The sequence below is a fragment of the Telmatherina bonti genome, assembly GCF_933228915.1.
Source record: "Telmatherina bonti genome assembly, chromosome: 4".
Taxonomy (NCBI): Eukaryota; Metazoa; Chordata; class Actinopteri; order Atheriniformes; family Telmatherinidae; genus Telmatherina; species Telmatherina bonti.
In genome coordinates this window covers 30,042,927-30,061,568 of record NC_136622.1, presented here as the reverse complement: position 1 = coordinate 30,061,568, position 18,642 = coordinate 30,042,927, and the positions used below count along the sequence as shown (strand labels likewise).

The 18,642-nt window shown below is 37.3% G+C and overlaps 1 protein-coding gene across 1 annotated transcript in view; it reads right to left on the bottom strand.

Annotated features, from left to right (window-relative positions):
* Positions 1 to 2,476: 2,476 nt before the first annotated feature.
* The window catches only part of LOC306754878 (metabotropic glutamate receptor 4-like), a gene marked incomplete at both ends in the record, with an annotated part of 126,817 nt that continues 110,651 nt past the window's right edge, over positions 2,477 to 18,642 (bottom strand). Inside the window, 4 exons of the mRNA XM_079239004.1 lie at positions 2,477 to 2,526; positions 6,235 to 6,481; positions 8,916 to 9,851; positions 11,233 to 11,369. Coding sequence (XP_079095130.1) covers positions 2,477 to 2,526; positions 6,235 to 6,481; positions 8,916 to 9,851; positions 11,233 to 11,369 — 1,370 coding nt within the window. The remainder of the gene's footprint in view (positions 2,527 to 6,234; positions 6,482 to 8,915; positions 9,852 to 11,232; positions 11,370 to 18,642) is intronic.

Sequence of the window (18,642 nt, the reverse complement as noted above, 5' to 3'; positions counted from 1 at the left end):
TTTTTTTTTTTAATAATTCAGTAAATAAAAGCAGACATTATCAATCCATTTTAATAACATACATTAACTTGCCATTAAATTTCAGTCAGCACTTACATATTCTATTTTTTTTTTTAACACATACAGTGTTTTATAAAAATAAAAGGGTTTGTGCCCCTCAAAAAGCAGTAAATTATCATATTCACAAACACAAACAATCCCACAAACAATACTCGATCAAATGATGAAGAAAACATTTGCGGCAACACCTTAGACTTGCTGAAGCTGAGAGAATCATTGATTGGTTGAAAATATTTATTTATAATCCTCTGCAGTAGTTTTCCCACATTATGCCATATTCTCCAGAGAAGTTCACGACTCATTATGGTTCTGACATGCAACATACAGATTTTTGCATCGCTGAGGAGAACATTTAATGAGACAAACTCCAGAGTTACTGCTTATGACGGTTACTTAAGAGACTGAAGACAGAAATGTGGTTTACACACTTGATTATTAATTGTACATCATCGGTTCTGAATTAATTATGAACAGAATACAGCTGAAAAGAAATGGGTTAAACACAAACAGCATCTTGACTGGATGACAGGAGTAGCTCAATGGGTATGAGGCACAGAATGAAGGCACCGGCCCTTACTTATCAAACACATTCATATGTTTTTTAATCCAAAAATTAAGTTTTGTTACTAATTAAAAAAAACAGTGGATTAATAGTTGAAGCTATTGTCAGTTGTCCACTGTTCTCTGTAAATGAGAATGGTAGACAACTGTTTGGTCCTACTCGACCAAACAACCGTTCACAATAAAATGGGAATTTGTATGTAAGTCAAGCTGAAACCTTCTCTAAATTGGCTTTGATGCTAATTACTTACTCTTTTTTAATTTAATTTTGCATCAGAAATATTACTAAAACTGTCATCTATCATTGCCACTGCAGCATTTATTTATATTCATCACCTCAAGAACCGAAACCATTTATCCATATAAAACTTTAGTTGAGAAATGCATGTATCATATTCATTACTACCATCAGGACTTTTGCAGTGATGTGCAACATACAAGATGGTATGAAAATACTGATGGGTCAGGGTTTTTTTTTTTTTCTTCCATTACAGAAATCAATCATTTCATCAAACCCTGTATTTATTCATTCATTCATTTTCTAGTCTGATTAGTCTGATTCAGGCTGGCGGGGAAGCAAGACCCTATCAAAGCAATAGCATGCGAGAGGCAGGGTACATCTGGGACCCTGGACAGGTCACCAGTCAAGCGCAGGGCACCTTGTATTTATGGAAATATTTTCTCGCAGCTGAATTAGTTTCACTATTAGAATTAAGTTTATGCAAAATAGTGAACATAACTCTGCACTAACCCAGAAGAAATGAAAAAATGATATAAAAATTACCTTTGATAGGTTCTTGATTCCCTCTTAAACTTTAAATGTTGATTGGAGTGACATTTCAACAATGCTATAAATGCTTGACTTTACAAAAACTTCAGAAAGTGCTTGGTAAATAAGGACCAAAAAAAAAAGTAGAATGTTTGACATATGCACTGTCAAGTCTCCATGTATATGAAAAGTGATGTAAACCATAAAGTTATTCCATGACTGTGTTCATCCTTGCTCCTACGGTGCATTATTAGTCTTTATTCAGCAGAAGATAACCCAGTGGGTGATAGTCCGGGATGACATCTTAACTGTCAAAGACGACCATGACAAATGTTGCATTCCATAGACGTTGACAACACAGCACAGTACACGTGATGCTCCCATAAGCATGCTTTGGGACTGTACACTAGGTTTGCCAAGATGATGGTGTCATCACCATTGTTATGAAACACAAAAACCAAACAAAAGAACAAAAGAGAAAAAAAAAAACACTGGGGTGTGCCACTGCTTTATTTGCAGTGTTTCATGTAGGAATACTGAGCTTACTGTAATAAGGCATGTACTGTTTGAATAGTACTGCAGCTTTCCACTTGACTGATACCTGTAACCAAAAATAATCAGATACAATTTATCGTCATCGGCTCCATTTGATAAAAACAGAACACTTCTCTGTTTTGTTGAAATGAGATAAATGATACGGCCTTAGAGAGAGCTGAACTTGTGTGCTATACACTTCAGAAGAAACACAGACTGTCGGTTCCAGGTGTTTTACTTCTGTGTCTGAAAATATCACTAATCAATGCTCAGTTGTCTCTCAGAAAGGGTGGGAAGAGGAAAATTAACTGTCCAAGATCTTTAAGTATCCCATTTTGCTCTACCACTTTCTCATAAATATGGCATTGAAGCCTTTACTTGATTACCTAGAAAAATATGACATCCATTTGGAGTAAGAAATTCCCGTCTTTCCACCCCTGTCCTCTGTTTTGTAGCAGCATTAAAGTCCACCAGTATATCCACAATACTTTCCAAAAAGCAGATGAATTCTCCTGGCAGGCCTGTGCTCCACTCCCACGATTATCCTCTGTCTCAGATGGCATGGTTACTGTAGCTTATGTATGTTTGCTTTGAGGCCAATGCTGCAAACAAAGGTGTAGGAGAAAGAAGCAAAGAGTTAAAATTGTAGTGGAGGAGTTTTAAACGGGCATGGAGGGGTAATCTAAAAATCCACATTGCTTGAATGCAGATTGCTATAAGGTTCTATTCATGGATGGATGTAACCATGCACAAGTGGAATTAATCATGATACCAGGAAAATAATGCAAAATGGTTTGAACACAAATACTGTATTAACATTGACAATGCAAAAGTCATGAAGCCAAAGATATAAAAAATGAAAAGGCAAATCTAAATAAAATAAAATAAATATATACATAAATAACAAACAGAAATCCAACATCTGTATTTACCAATTAGTAAAGTTTTGTTACATTTCATTTTATAGAAAAATCTACGATCAAAGGAACAGAAATGGAGATATCACACACACACACACACACACACACACACACACACACACACACACACACACACACACACACTATAAATAAATACATGTATTGTGTTGCTTCCCATGATTGTTTTTATGTGTTATATGTGTTTAGCAGGTTGGCAGTTTGTCTTTGTGCTTGGGAACTTCTGAGTTTTGTTGACTGTGGATAATTGTTTCCAGCTGGAGGAGCTGAATTATTTAACCTAGATTATAGACCATTATCTACTTTTTTTTTTTTTTTTTTTTTACATTATTTCATATTTGAATATATTACAAATGTCAAAAGCCAACCAAACTGACAAGCATAACATATTTTCACTGTAACAACATGATTCTAAAAGAAATATTAGCTTAAAACCTGGCAGATTGCAGGTTGGTGTGCATTGTGTCATTGTAGAAAACCATGAGGAAATTGTAAGAGACGAAGACAAAATGATTGTCAGGTATGAAAACAAACAAACAATCTGCACTCAAAAACCGTGTCTAATAGTGATGTCCGGAACCAATTTAAAGACTGAAAGTAGGACTGTAGCAATGCATCTGGACCTTCAGCTTATCCACCAACTGTTCACTTAAACCTAATCACTGTTTCTGTGGAGGGATGGTTTTCAGGAAGTCAGTGTTAAAAGGGAAATGGAGAAAAAAGGCCGAGGTATGCCAATTTACACACAAACTAGACAGAAGTTTTTTGACAATGGGTTCCATGGAGTAATGACTCTTCCCAAAGAGCCCAGACCGAAAAGTTATTTAGGAAGGTTGGCATCATCTTGACAGAACTGAACTCAAGGCAGCCAACACCCAAAGAAGAGCATTAGGAAGTTCAAGAAACCTGAAGAATTATTTCTCAAGGCTACTGCAAGAAATGACAAATTGGTTTGGCTAAGGGTCAAGGCATTGTTGAAGAATAAAAGACCTTGTTATATTTGTACAGTTATTTCCACATATATTCTGATTCAGTCTGTTTGCTTATGTTTCAAATAATCTTTTTTTTTCTGAACATACATGAGGATGAGGACTAGGTCCAGACTTCTGCTAAGTATCAAAATACAAACAAAATACAAATTAACAACAAAAAAAACAATTACCAAAGAATGATGTTAGCATTTAGTGAATCTGTATTTGGCATTGGAAAAGGCATTAGAAAGACGCATCAAGCAGATTAGAACAGTAGTATAAAATGCAGTTATATCCATTCAAATACAAGACTCCGCACATGCAGAGGTCTGAGACTTCTCTGTGCTCCAAGCAAAACATGCAGCAGTCAGTCTATTGACTTTGGATGGTTACATTTTTTTTAAAGGCAACATATAATCGGACTTAACAACGCTGAAATTACTGCAGATAGTAGCTCTCATTAATCTTTCAGATTCTCTGTATATTAAAATTTCAATATCTGCTGTAAAGGAAACAAGTATTCATAAGAGATGAGACAAGAGTGCAGACAAAAGTGATAGAAGTCATATATATTCTATAGTTGTCTATGTGTGCCATCATGCTTATCAGCACACATTTGTGTGTGAGTACACCCCCCCACAAGGTAAAACTGTCTTACGTTAGCGTGCTCGGTGGTGGTAATCACACTACCAATCTGCCTACAGCAGCCTTGGCTGATTGAATATGTCAGAGGGGATGAATCCAATCAAAAGACCGCTGAAAGCCACAGTTGGGGCAAAAGTTCTTCAGACGAGAGATATTTAATGGTAAACACTTCTCTACATTTGTCAGTGCCATGCTGGGTGTGGGAATGGGGGCGGCATTCTCGGCATTTCATTCAAAGCATCTCTTCCAAGAGAAGCATTGATAAATGAATCTTATTTGAATATTTATGTGCTGCAAGGCCAAGATAAAGAATAGATGGTCCAGAAAGAATTGGAGTTGGCAGACCCATCTGTCTTCTCCTGTTCACTCTTATTGTTATTGTTGTCCCATCACCACATATTCCTTCTTTTGTAAACAGGGAAACAAATTACAGAGCACACATTGCTATCACTTGTCTCTGGCACTCAGGCATAGTGGTGTCATCTTTCCACATTAACTGCCTTGACCGTGCTGATTGGCCATTTTAAAGCACCACACACAAATATTGTCTATCCATGTTAATATCACTTGTTCAAGGGTGGATATGTGAACGTGCGATATAACTGCCTTGTGCCATTCAGGGTGCTGCATCTTAGCTAGGGGCAGTCATGATGCTTTGTGCTTTACACTGGCAGGCAGGGGATTGTACAGGTGAATGAAGAAAGAAAACAGAGAAAAGTGGTCACAAATAAAGAGCAAAGTTATTTTCTAATTCAGTTACCTGAGAGTCTAAAGTCCCTCACAAGGCTCCCCTCCCTCAACACAGTCTAACACATAAGCACAAAGAGCAGTTGTTAGATTCACAGTTAAAACCAGTGGTTAAAATCAGCACCAATAAATGGGCTCTTTTTGTAGACAAGAAGGAACAATGGCACTCTGATGCACAATAAAGACATGCATGCAAGTGTGTGTGCAGGCTTTGTATTTCTAATACACACATGCTGTTCAGCTTGTCAGGGTAAAACATCAGAACCTTCAGTCATCAGAACTTAGGGAGCTGCTTGACTGGATTCGAGCCTGCCCCCACACAGAAACAGCCTACTCCTAACATTATCTTGGTGATTGAAATATCTTCTACTAGCACTGAGCCACCGGTCTTTCTGTCCCTTACAAAATCAGAATACTTTGGGCACCCCATCAAACCTCCTGATTCCCCAATCCAGCTAGGATTGGCAAGAATACACCTATTTGCTGTTCCATTCTCAAAATGCAGGATGATTATGCTCCTAGAAGTCTGCTCTCTGCCTTATTAAATCATATGCTGTATTTCCACACTGAAAATGTGGAACATTCTCTGTATTTCTGGATCTTACTGAATCTATGAAGAGATATAACGAGAAAGTAGGAGACATTAGCTTTGATCAGTGATTGGACACGTGGAAAAAATCATCATCCTAAATAGATAAAATGACAATACTCCTATTATAACTTATCCCTGCAGTTCTGCATGTCGTCAGCTAGGATTTATTCTAATAGAGGATATAGTTTAACTGTTGGATCAACAATGGCAGTTTAATTTCTTCATTTCTGATAATGCTCACGTAACACTCTAATTTCTTGAGCTGCTGAAGGGAGAAAATCAATTATATTCACCCAAAAGGAGTTCATTATTTTCATATACTATATGTGTGTATTCTCTGAAAGTTATATTAGTAGGCATTAACTCTTTGAGTGTTTTCTTTATTTTCTTTGTTAGAAATAGAGACATGATACTGACCTTGTGTTTCTAGACTTTCACAGAGTTCAGACTTGGCCTCTCCGTTTGGCCTCAGGCTGCCTTTGGGGTTGAATTTGTTGGACATGGTAGCTGCAGTGACCACAGCTTTCAGGCTGCGTTTGCGCTTGGGTACGTTCTGCTCTGGATGGAAGAGAACCACATAGACCTTGGGCATGTAGAGCATTCCCAGGGAGACCGATGCACTGAGGCTGACAGAGATGGTCAAAGTTGTGGTCTGGATGTACATCTGTGTTACAATAGAGATGAATGACAATCACATAATCGTCCCATAGAAAGACATAATATGCCACACAGAACTCTTAATTCAGTTGTCCTGAGCTTTTCTATCTTTGCTGGTTTTTCTTCCAGAAGGTTTTTCTGATGGGAGTCTGTATAGGCTGTGTGAAGCAAAAACGCAGAAACCTGTTTTTACCCTGAGGATTTATGTGATGACATCTGTCTATGAAGCCAGTGACAGCTGCAACTCAGAGGTGCAGATATACAGCTATGGGCAGGGGGGAGGGGGTGGGTGGTGGAGGACGACAAACATCCGAAAGCATATATGAAGGGTTGAGTAAATACCCTAGGGAATGGGCATCAAAAATGTAATAAGCAGATGGATAGCACATATATATGATTATCTATCTATCTCTGTCTCTCATATAAAGAGAGAGAGAGAGAGCGGCGCAAACAGTTAAAACTCCTAAAGTGGATGAATTTATCCATTAACAGTGATTATATTCAGTCTTTTTCCCGTACCTCTCTTTAACAAACAATTAAAAAAATAGAAGAAAACTGACTTTCTCCTTCCCTTAAGTTGATGAACACAAGTCGACACGTGCACATCTCAGCACAGCTGGGAGACATCCTTCAAAGAAACTGGCCTAAGGTTTTGTCTGACATTACATTTGCAGACATCACAAATGACTGAGTTGTTTGACATAGAAATAGCCAAAAGGAGTTCCAAACCACATGTCAGCCTTTATAAATTATGTTTTCCAACACACAGTTATAAGTTGTTATTTGTATTACTGCTCTGCTGATGGAGATGTCGTCCATCCATAATGGCTAACAGGCACCATGCGACAAAGTTGAGTGCAATATGGTTGATATCAGGCCAGATTGCTGCTGCTGAGGTGGGATGAATTAATTTACAAATATTGTTTTATTAATATATATAATTCAGCATTTGGAGTTTATTGTGGGGATATGTTACACACTGGTGTATGTGTGGAAACCCTGTGTGTGTCTGTGTTTGCACTAAGAAGCCGAGTTACAAAGTTACATACCACACCTTTTAACACAGTACCACTTTTACTTCACTTTTAGCTGACTTGGGGATATATGATTTTCACTAACGGAATTTGGTTGTAAATTTACATTAACAAAGTTAATAACATTCTCATAAACTTTATTCAAAGTCATATAATAAAATTAATATTTTTCTAGCATTTCTCAATCAGGGATACAACAAATAAATAATATTGTGAAATTGTCTTTTAATGACTGTGGCTACAAAATAAAGTCCCCTGTGGCCATGCCAGTATTGGAATAAAAAAGTAAAAAGACTTTAGTGGAAAAGAGAGGTGATAATGCCCTGTGTTCTGTCATACTGCAAATGGCAAGAGCAATCTTTGCTGATACAGGGGGAGTGTTGTAATTTCCCAAGAAGATTACACGTGCCCTGAGGTGAGTTCGGAACAATATTGCCAGCCCTCTGGAGTACAGAGTGGAGTCACTCTGTGAGGAGAGCTAAGACCTTTGACCACTTCCATCGACCCTGCTGACATAAATTTTTCCTGACATGCTGAAATGATAGCCAATATGCGCCATTGGAACACTGAAGCAATACAAGTGGATATTTTTATGTATACTCTGGTCTCAATTGATACAAATTTGGAAGATGATGAAGTATCAGCTATTAGGAACTTGTAAGGTTATAAAGCTTAAATACCCATTTTTACAAAAGGCAAAGCTGCTAAAGGCTTTTCTTTGTACACAATATGTGACGTTTGTGTGGTAAACAAAAACAGTGGCTGTTTTTGTGAGTAACTCAAAGTTTTTGAGCAGTTGCTGATGCAGTGAACTAATACTTTTAGTTGTATTAACATAAGTACTTCTCGCTTACTCAACTGACTTTTTACTCAGAATGCATGTGATGTTTGTTTTAAAATGTGTTCATACATCGATTGACAGTATAGTATTGACTGCTGAGACAGTTTCACTTCAATAGATTCACACTTAGGCTCTTTTAGCATTCAAACATTGAATTTTAGGTTCAGTCTCCCTGCCTGCAAACTCAGCGAAGTGAAATCAAACACATATGCAGGTACACAAGTAAAGAAATCATATCCAAGACAATTTGAGGTGAATGAATTATCCTCACAAGCCAACTCTAAAAGCCTTGTAATTTCCTCAGCAGAGCACAAAGCCCATCAACCCATGATGAATAGTGGCAACGCCCACAGACAAAAGTGGTTAGCACTGTAGAACATAATCATTTGGGTAGCCATTTTCTTCCCATACAGACACATGAGAAACATAAAAGAACTCATCTGACAGGCACATTTAATTGACTTGCTCTTTGTAATTTATGGACATTTGCTATTAGAGACTAAGATGAAAGAACTGTAAGAATGGGATAAACTTGGTTGTAGTTGGGTTTTAAGTAGAATATTTACCTTTTCTGCTGATTGTGAGGTCCCAAAGAAGATTGGGATGAAAGCTAGCCATACGATGCAGGTGGTGTACATGGTGAAGCCGATGGGCTTGGCCTCGTTGAATGTCTCAGGAACCCCTCTAGTCTTGATGGCGTAAACTGTGCAGGTGACCATTAGCAACATGCTGTAACCCAGCAGGCAGATAAGAGACAGGTCTGATATATCGCATTTCAGAACACCACGGGCCATTTCTGGATTGGCTGTACGCTGGTCCTCATAGTCTATGATTGCTTGTGATGGGTCAATGCCAAACCAGATGCACACTCCGAGAAGTTGAACTGATATCAAGCTGAATGTGATGACTAGCTGGGAGGCTGGGGAGATAAATCGAGGTGCACTGACTGACATCTTGCCCTGCTCAAAAATCCTGTAGATCCGATTTGTCTTGGTTAGCAGTGCTGCATAGCTTATACTCATACCCAGGCCGAGGAAAATCCTTCGGAGTGAGCATACAACTACATCGGGAGCTGAGATCATGAGGAATGTCGTAGCATAGCACAGAAATATACCTGTCAGCAGCACATAGCTCAGCTCTCGACCTGATGCCTTTACAATGGGTGTATCATTGTAGCGCACAAAGGTGGCAACCACCAACAGGGTGGCCATGATCCCCAATACGGCAATGAGGACAGGGATAACTGCCCATGGGGAGCTCCATTCCAGCTTAACAATGGGAATGGGATCACAGCCAGTGTGGTTCTCATTGGGCCGCAAATCAAACCGGCACATCTTGCAGGTGTAAGTGTCTGCCTGATACTGGTAACCATCACAGTTCTCACAGTGCCAGCAACATGGAATTCCCTTCACTGTCTTCTTCCGTTGCCCTGGACGGCAGGGTTGACTGCAGATAGAGGATGGGACTTCCTGTGTGCTACCAGGCCACTGCATCTCATTAGTCTGGAAGGAGAAGTACAAGGTAAGAGAGACCATTTATTTTTTGGCAATGCAGAAGGTGTTTCATCATCCTTCTTTGTCTTTAGTTTATTTTCCTGCATCTAACAGAGGAGAGCAGTCATTGTGTAAAGAGCCTACAGCCACAGAGTTGCTGCCACTCATTGTCAGGCCTTTGTGCAAACTTGACATTTCTCTCCTAACACTGTTTACTCATTTGCACACATTTTAACATTTGGACCATCATAAATTTAGCGAGCTCTTTTAGAATAATATTTATCTAGCTGTTCAGGGTGAGAATATCAAAAACACTGACACAAATAACTACATATTGTTTCACTGATTAGACATCAAACATGCTACATAATGCATGAGGACAGAATTCTATTATCTCTTAGTTTACTCACAGCAAAGTGGCTGTTAAACAAGTACATACAGAACTACTTGGTATGCAGTCTCAATACACTGCAATGTAACATTGTCTGCATTATTGCACTCATATAATTTAGTTTTAGCTCACATTTTCATAAGACTTATTAAGTTAAATAGGATGTTAGGAGGAAGTAGATATCTGTAATGTAGATGACTGATTTTGTAACTAAATGTTTTTTTTTTGGTTTTTTTTTGTTACTTAAATGTTTCAGAAATGATTTTTTTTCTTCTTTGTTTTTTTTTTTTTTTTTTTTTTTTGGTAGAAATGCTGATAAATCTCTTTTTGCAGCAGTAACTCCAGTCCCAGATGTCTGTAAGTGTGGCTGTAAAGCTACATCTACCCATATCAGCATAGCTATGTGTAAAGATGTGTGCTGTGGACCCTGTATTATCCTTAAAGTACTTACCTCTTCTATAAATCAAAATGTAATCATGAAAAGGACAATTCATTATTATTCATTATTATTCTGTGCCTTATTACTCTATTAAGCCAGATTTTAGAATGAATGGTTAAGTGACAAGTTACATAGAAATGCATAAATGAAGCTCAACTATAGTCAGTAGAACAAGTTGCTGTAAATGTCACATAGAATAATCATAAGATGAGAGCGTGCTTTGGCACTGTCACTGGAGCTTAAGCTTAAACGAGAATATTGACATCCAGAACCCTTTGACTTAATTCTAATTAATGAAATTTTCTTTTGGGCAATTTTTTTTCTTGCAAATCATCATCAGTGTGTTCTATAGGAGTCATGGCCACAGAATTCATTTTCACATGAAGTTTCAGAATGTAGTCTTAATATTTTTTGTAGAAGCTATATGAGTTAAATTGAGTTGCAAAATGAATATGCTGTAAATATGTGGCATGATTTTCAACACAAAAAAGTCATTCACACTTTTTGAAAAGTTGAGCATAACATCCTACTGAGATATTGAACATTTAAAATATCCTTACATCTAAGTAGAGCTGATCTGTCCAGTTTCCAATGACCTTGTATTCCATGGTTTCATTTCTGATCTGGTATTGGTAGATTTCATAGCGACCTGGAGCGTCCCCATTCACATTGAAGACCACTGGTGTGCCAGCAATTCCTGAATAAGATAAAGAAAATAAAAAGAAAATGTATATATTTTGTGTTAGTGTGTCTTAAAAGCCAGACAATTGATGGCTTAACCCATATAAACACAAATGCACCATAATTGATACACATAAGCTCTTACTTAGCTTTATGATATTCATCTTAACTTGCTCCATAAATACATGTAGGCTTGGTCTGATGAATAAGAGGGGTTTTTATGCATACTGTAATTTCTGGGCAAAAGAGCACACCTGAAAATGATCCGCATCCAGCTTTGCTGGGTTTGTAACAGCTCTATTTCCTTCTTCAACAGCAGCATCCATTGCCTTTACCTTGAAGGCTGTATCATATGCATTTCTTCATATGTTTTCCACGATGAGGGTGTGTGCATGAGGCCCTCTTTAGCCAATAAAATCCATACATTAGCTGCATCATTGTTAAGCCGCAGGATTTAAATCATGTGAAAGAAGTAGCAGCTTGTAGCCTGGAAATAACCATACACTGTTTATGCATTTGACCAGCAGTCAAACTGCCCTAAACTGAAATGAGGCTGCAAGAGGTTATTGCTGTTATGCCCTTAATGAGGGGAGAAAATAAATGTTGACAGGCATGTTGTCCTGCTTCTTGAAGGAGAGTCAGGGCTGCTGTCTGTTCATGTTCCCATATCATTTCACACCCCTTCATTCTGCCTATGACCCCATTGCCTGTTATTCACAAGCTCCCTACACAGAGTGCTAACGAATGACAGCACTGATTTTCATTACAACTTTGAGGTCTCTCTCATGTCTCTACTTCATGTTTCTGCTTGTTTGTCAGGCAACTTATAATATCCTCTTAGGTTTCACAAATTGTTAAAAAACTTGTTTTTTGAGGGAAGGAGGATTCACAGAACGAGTGCTGAGAAACTCCCTGCATCAGCATCCTGATATTGGGGGCTGCAGTTTGGCTTTTTGTCTTGGAGATGTAGTCTCTTATTTCTCAGGAATGTTACCACTTGCTCAAATGGGGAGAAAAAAGTTGCAAATAAATAAATATATAAAACAAGTACAATAAACCTTAAATAGTATTTGTTGTGCACACTGTAAGGATGGTATTCTAAGTCTTGTTGACGGCATTTTGTTAATCTTTTTTTCAGAAACTTTAATTTTGTACTTGATCTTGTTTTACAGGAAGCACTTGTGATTCTCCTATTTGTTGGAAAAGAGTAAATGGTTGGGGTGCTTTGTTCCCTTTAAAAAGGTCACGGTATTGATTGTTGATTGTTTTTTGAACCTGTTAGTCAGGGCTTGAACATGTGAGTCAGGCTTTCAAATGGGTTGCATTTTCTCCCTTGTGCAGATTTATGCTTCTCAAAGGTCTCATCCAAACCCACAGGATTTAATTGCATTAGCGTCATCGTACAGCATCATCCACAGGGCATGTCTAAAACAACAGCAGGCCGTCATTACAATTATGAAGATTTTCTTGCTCATCTCAGCAATAAAAGGAATCAAGTGGATTGTGTCTTCTAATTTGATTGCCTTAATCGATTAGCTTCACCTCTTAACTTGCCAAAAAAAATAGAAAACATTGCACTTTTCATGCACAGCCAGCAAATATTAACAAATTGCTTGTTTCAAAACCAGGTCGGCTTTCTGAGGCAACAAAAGTCTTCATTTTCACGTTTTCAGAGCTAAATTAGCCCGGTTGTGTTGTAACCAGACGTACTGTGTGCAGGTTACTGTGAGGCTATATTATTTTGGAAATGCAATCTCTAAACTAGATGAACAAGCAAATGTAATCATGTTAGATAAAGTTATTTTGGATGTGGTGGTATGGTTGGTTTTGAAACTGAACTTCTAATGGACGTTTTTCATGGCAGACATTTTGACTTGTCATGGCAGGAGAAACATGAAGGCAAATTTTTGTTGAAAACAGCTCAGTTCCATTAAGTGTCACAGTGAACGAGACTACAAGAATAATAATCCTAAAGCCAGATTGTAGTTTTTGTTTATATTTCAACATTACAAGTTGCACATTGCCGTTCCCACCTGCACAAGGCAACATGCCCATAGTTGGGTTTGATGAAATACAGTAAAGCTTTAAAGGTGGAGTATGTAAGATTTTCAATATTTTCTAAATAAATTAACTAATAAAATAACTACAATCATAATTAGAAAGTTTTTTTGAACATGTATGTTCCAGTCTGTCCATATTTGATGCGTTATTAAATTACAAGTTTAATTAATGACAAAAGGCACTTTTATTTATTTTTTTTTTTTTACTGGTAGGCAAACATTTAAGAAGGGTCTTTGTCATTAAATAAACCTTTAATTTAATAACACATCAAATATGGACAGACTGGAACCTACATGTTTAAAAAAAACTAATTATGATTGTGGTTATTTTTTTAGTTAATTTATTTTGAAAATATTGAAAATCTTACATACTCTACCTTTAAACATCAAGTTCAAATAAAAAATATTGTTACATTTACATGTTACATTAAACAACTTCATAGTTATGATGATTAGAGGAATGTGCTTGTCCTACATTTCTATTTACATTTTTAGTAAAAGACCAAGTTTTGCAAAATTATTGGCCATTCAAATGTGACATAGAAGACAGTTCATATTGAACAATTCCAGAGGTGGTTATAAATGAGTAAAACCAACCAAATTGTTACAAAAAAATAATAATCTAATACATTTTCCCATTCCAGTGTTCTAAACTCAAAGGATGAAAAAAAACAACATCATTTTGTTACATTTCTTATTTCATGTTTGTGCCACAAAACTAAATGCATCAAGACTGAGACAAGATGTTGTCTAACAATACCACCTGAATGTTGCTTAAATAAATACAAAAACAAAAAAACTGGAAATTGAAAAAAAAATCTTATAAGTAATATAATAAGTTGGATACATTATTTTTACATTTATGATGATATTTATATCTGACCAAACAATACAATCTGCTGCCTTTTAGAGGGTCTTTTTTTTTCTAGCTGGAACGCTCACAGCTCTCCTGCTGATAATGTAATGGCTAGAACATAGTCGAGAACACATCTCTAGTCATCGTGAGAACAAGCTTAAAACCCTAAAGGTAATCTTTAGTCACATGCTTAGTCACATCCGGATGGATGCCAATCCCCACCTCATCCTCTGGGTCCCCTCCTTTCTCTCCAGGAGGGATCAGAGGGTCAGGGTGAATGGTCACCTCAGTACTGCCAGGACAATATCTACCGGTTCTCCTCAAGGTTCAGTCATCTCTCCACTTCTCTTCACACTATACACAAATGACTGTAGGAGCTCAACCCCAGGAATAACATATATCAAGTACTCAGATGACACCGTGATCATTGACACCACAAATACCGATAAACTTCTGCAATCAGAACTGGACTCATTCTCACTGTGGTGTAAGGACAACTGTCTGGATCTAAATGTATCCAAGACCAAAGAAATGGTCATTTATTTCCACCATGGCCAGTGTTCCACCTCCTCACTCACAGTAAACTATGAAATAATTGAAAAGGTTCATTCATACAAATATCTTGGCTCCATAATTGACCATAAACTCACATTCCAACTCAACACTGAACAGATCTTTTCAAAATGTCAACAGCGCCTCTTCTTTCTCCGTAAGCTCCGCAAACTTCAGGTTCACCAGTCCATTCTCACTGCCTTCTATAAATGTTTCAATGAATCCATTCTCACATTCAACATCACTGCCTGGTTTGGTTTACTCACTCTCACTCATCACAACATGCTCAATAAGATTGTTAAAATCAGTAGTAAAATCATAGGTCAGGAGCAGCAGTCACTCAGTACCATCTATAACACCAGAGTCTTGAGAAAAGGCACCCAGATCTCCACTGACCCCTCGCACACCCTGCACTCTCACTACACCCTGTTACCTTCAGGGCGCAGGTACAGGTCTCTCCCTCTGAGAACAAAGAGGGCCACTTCCACCTTCCTTCCCACCTCTATCCGTCTGTTAAATGGTTGATGGCTATTGCAGACTGTTATATTTATGACTGTGTATGGCATATTGGTGTCAGTTGTTGTTTTTAACTTATTTATTAACTGACATGTTGAGTTGTGTGTGTGGACATGTCTTTTTATTTTATTTGTCATGGTTGTGCTCTACCCGCAAATGAAGTTCCTAACGGATAAATAAAGTGAATTTGAATTTGAATGCTTGAAGCAACATTAATATTATACAAGTATCATATCACAGACTCGAGTTAAATTTATACCATGTATCAATAAGTATTATCTTCATGTGCAGTGTGTGTGGCATCTGGGTTTTTCTATTTCCTTTTGCCAGCATAAATTTCCAGAAACAGTGCTACTAGACCAGTATTTTACATGTACTTTCCTCTTATTTTCCAGTGGAGCTTTTAAATTTTCTCTGTATGTGCAGAATTACTCGTAAAAGCAAAGAAGCTGTAAGTATTCCGGTAATGTTTAGCATTGATTTTTTTCAAGCATCTCTGTTGTAAAACCAATGGCTTCAGTGCTGACAGGTCTTCCAGTAATGTACAATAACATCATAAATATAGGAATCCATGAAGAGTTTAGGTTAAATTCATGCGAGCAAAACAATATTTTATATCACACTTTATTCCCATTATTCAATTATTTAATTCATCTTAAACTTATAAAATCAATAATGAAAAAAATAAATCCTCAGTTTTAAGGTTTGTCTTTTCTGGGCATGTAAGAGAACCAACTTGTACCTACCAGGGCTTAGAATGAACTAAAATACAAATTCAGATGTACAAGAAAAATATGATACCACAGCATTATGTCCTGACCAAACATAAACAGAAGAACTCTTGTTTATATAAAGTTTCAGCCTTAAACGGAGACACTATATATCTCACCAGTTTGAGATATTCTCTCTCTCTTTATGATAGTGGCCTCATCTTTGAAATGAAATGTCTTTGGTAAAGGGACTCTGGTTGGAAAACATGCAAGAATCATCACATCTTCACCACCATGTTCGACAGTTTGTATGTATAGTACTGATGTGCTGCGTTTGGTTTGCAGCACATGTCGTGCTGCTCATCCTGAGCAGTCATTTTCATTTTAGTCTTTGCTGTGGAAGGCATTGTTCCAGAAGTCTAGTGTGTTTGGTATGTTCAGATGAAACTTTGCAAACCCAATTGTCATCTTATTTTCAGAGATAAGGACCTTTTCGTCAAGCAGCCCTTCTAAACAAGCCTTATTTGATAAGCCTTTTTCATGGTAGTAAATTACCTACTGAAGAGGGAAGCTGAAATGTACCACCATGACAGATCAAACAACAAATCATCTGAGAGAATCATAGCTCACTAATACTTAGTGAATTGAAGAGCAAAATGAACCATCTTATACTCTACTTGTTATGGACTATATATGCATGTACTGAAGCTTTAATACTGACTAAAAAAGAAAAAAATATTTTTTCACTAAAACAAGAGGCCGAACCAATACTGCATTGGACCACCTTTAGCTTTGTTTCAGTCACAAGATTCAGTTCCTGCCCGTGTTGCTTTTTGTGTTGCGTGTTGTTTTTTCACTATTTTTTAGTATTGATAATGGGAGAGTCTGACTACTGCACAAATCCTTCTCCAGCACATCCTAAACATTCTTATTTGGGTTCAGGTCTGCCCTCTGTGGTGGCCACTCCACAAATCCTTTAATATGCCCATACCATCAGGGGAAATATCATGCTTATTCAGTATATTCAAGCAGGAAAAGGTCTTACTTTCTATCAATTCTATTTAATTTCACAAAATGTTTAAATTATCTCCGATCACAAGTACTTAGGATGTTTTTCTGACCACATTTGGATGGTTCTCCACTATTCTTCAAGTTTAATGTGTTGGGCAGTTCTTAAGACAACTTTAGAGGTTTCTACAACATCCTGCTTGGTGCATGCCAGCAATTTGGCCTTTCTTAAACCGACTAACATCTTGTACACAACCACCGGATGTGTTTTTCTATATGGTTAAGAATTGAAAAGTTGGGGTTGAATAACGTGTTGCCATTTGAAAGATAATTGCCCATGCAGTAATGTTTCCAATTGGAGGCTCGTACCTGTCTGCTTAGTTAAATCAGGTGGTGACTTTTTTTCTCTGACCAGAAAGTGTATGCTAAAGAATGAGCGCTGCATGGGGGAGGCTCTGCAGCTGAGCGCCTATACTCTGTGAGCCCAAGTTTACAAAGTAAATATGAACAGCACTCATTAATTAGATTAGTTTTGTGCTGAGTGATGAGAAGCTAAGGATGACTACCAAAATCCTTAAAATCTTTTACTTTGTATTCCTACTAAAGATTTACATTGACAGCTTACATTTCAAGATATGATGCTGCAAATGCCAGATTGTCTTCGTTTCCCTGCTGGTATGCTCATGCTACACCAATGTATTTATTAAAACCTCTGCAGCCAGAGTGCACCTGATTAAAATGTAAGTTAAACATCGATAATGTTCATAATGTGATCTCCAGCTGTAAGGTGGCTGAAATATATGTCTGTCATTGTGATTTCATGCCTAAGCAGCTTGTTTAAGATAGTCAACTCTGTTTGGCCAGTTAGCATGGTTCATTTAAGCTAATGTGAAATCTTTTGATAAGATCTCAGATCTTATTAAACTAGTTGCCATTTGTTCTTAGATTTCCAGTTTGAGAAAAACTGCAGCCTCTAATTAACTGCATGAACAATCAACAGTCTGGCTGTTGGACAATCAGTTGGATTTTTGTCATTTTTAACAGCTGTCGTGCTGATTGAACAGATTGTCTGTCCAGTTTCCGACATGGCTGCTGTTTGTAACTGTGTGCAGTGAGTTGTGTACATTATGATGTTGCTAAAATAAATGCTGCCATACAGACGTGAGCTACAGCTATTTTCATCTTTAGTTCAGTTTTCTTTTAGGAAAATGAGTGAAGGATTTTCTTACAATTACTTCATGTATAAGGTTAAGGAGCTTTTTTTTTTTTTTTTTTTTTTTTTTTTGCTTACTGTATTTATCTTGTTGAAACTTATTAAATTATTGTGTAAATTGCAAGTGCCTTTTTTAATCCACATTGTCAGCTCTGCAAGGTGAAGCTGCAGAGAGTGACACCACAGTTTAATAATTATTCTTTTTCTTTGTGAAGTCATTTAAAATGTATTTGTCACTAAATTAAATTTCCATCCATTAGTCAACCTATCTGTAAGGCTGGAGCTGGTTTGAGACTGTCACAATACTCATGTTGATTTCTTCTTGATTGCATTACTCTGCTTAGTTGATGTATAATTAGCTCAAGCTGTTTTGG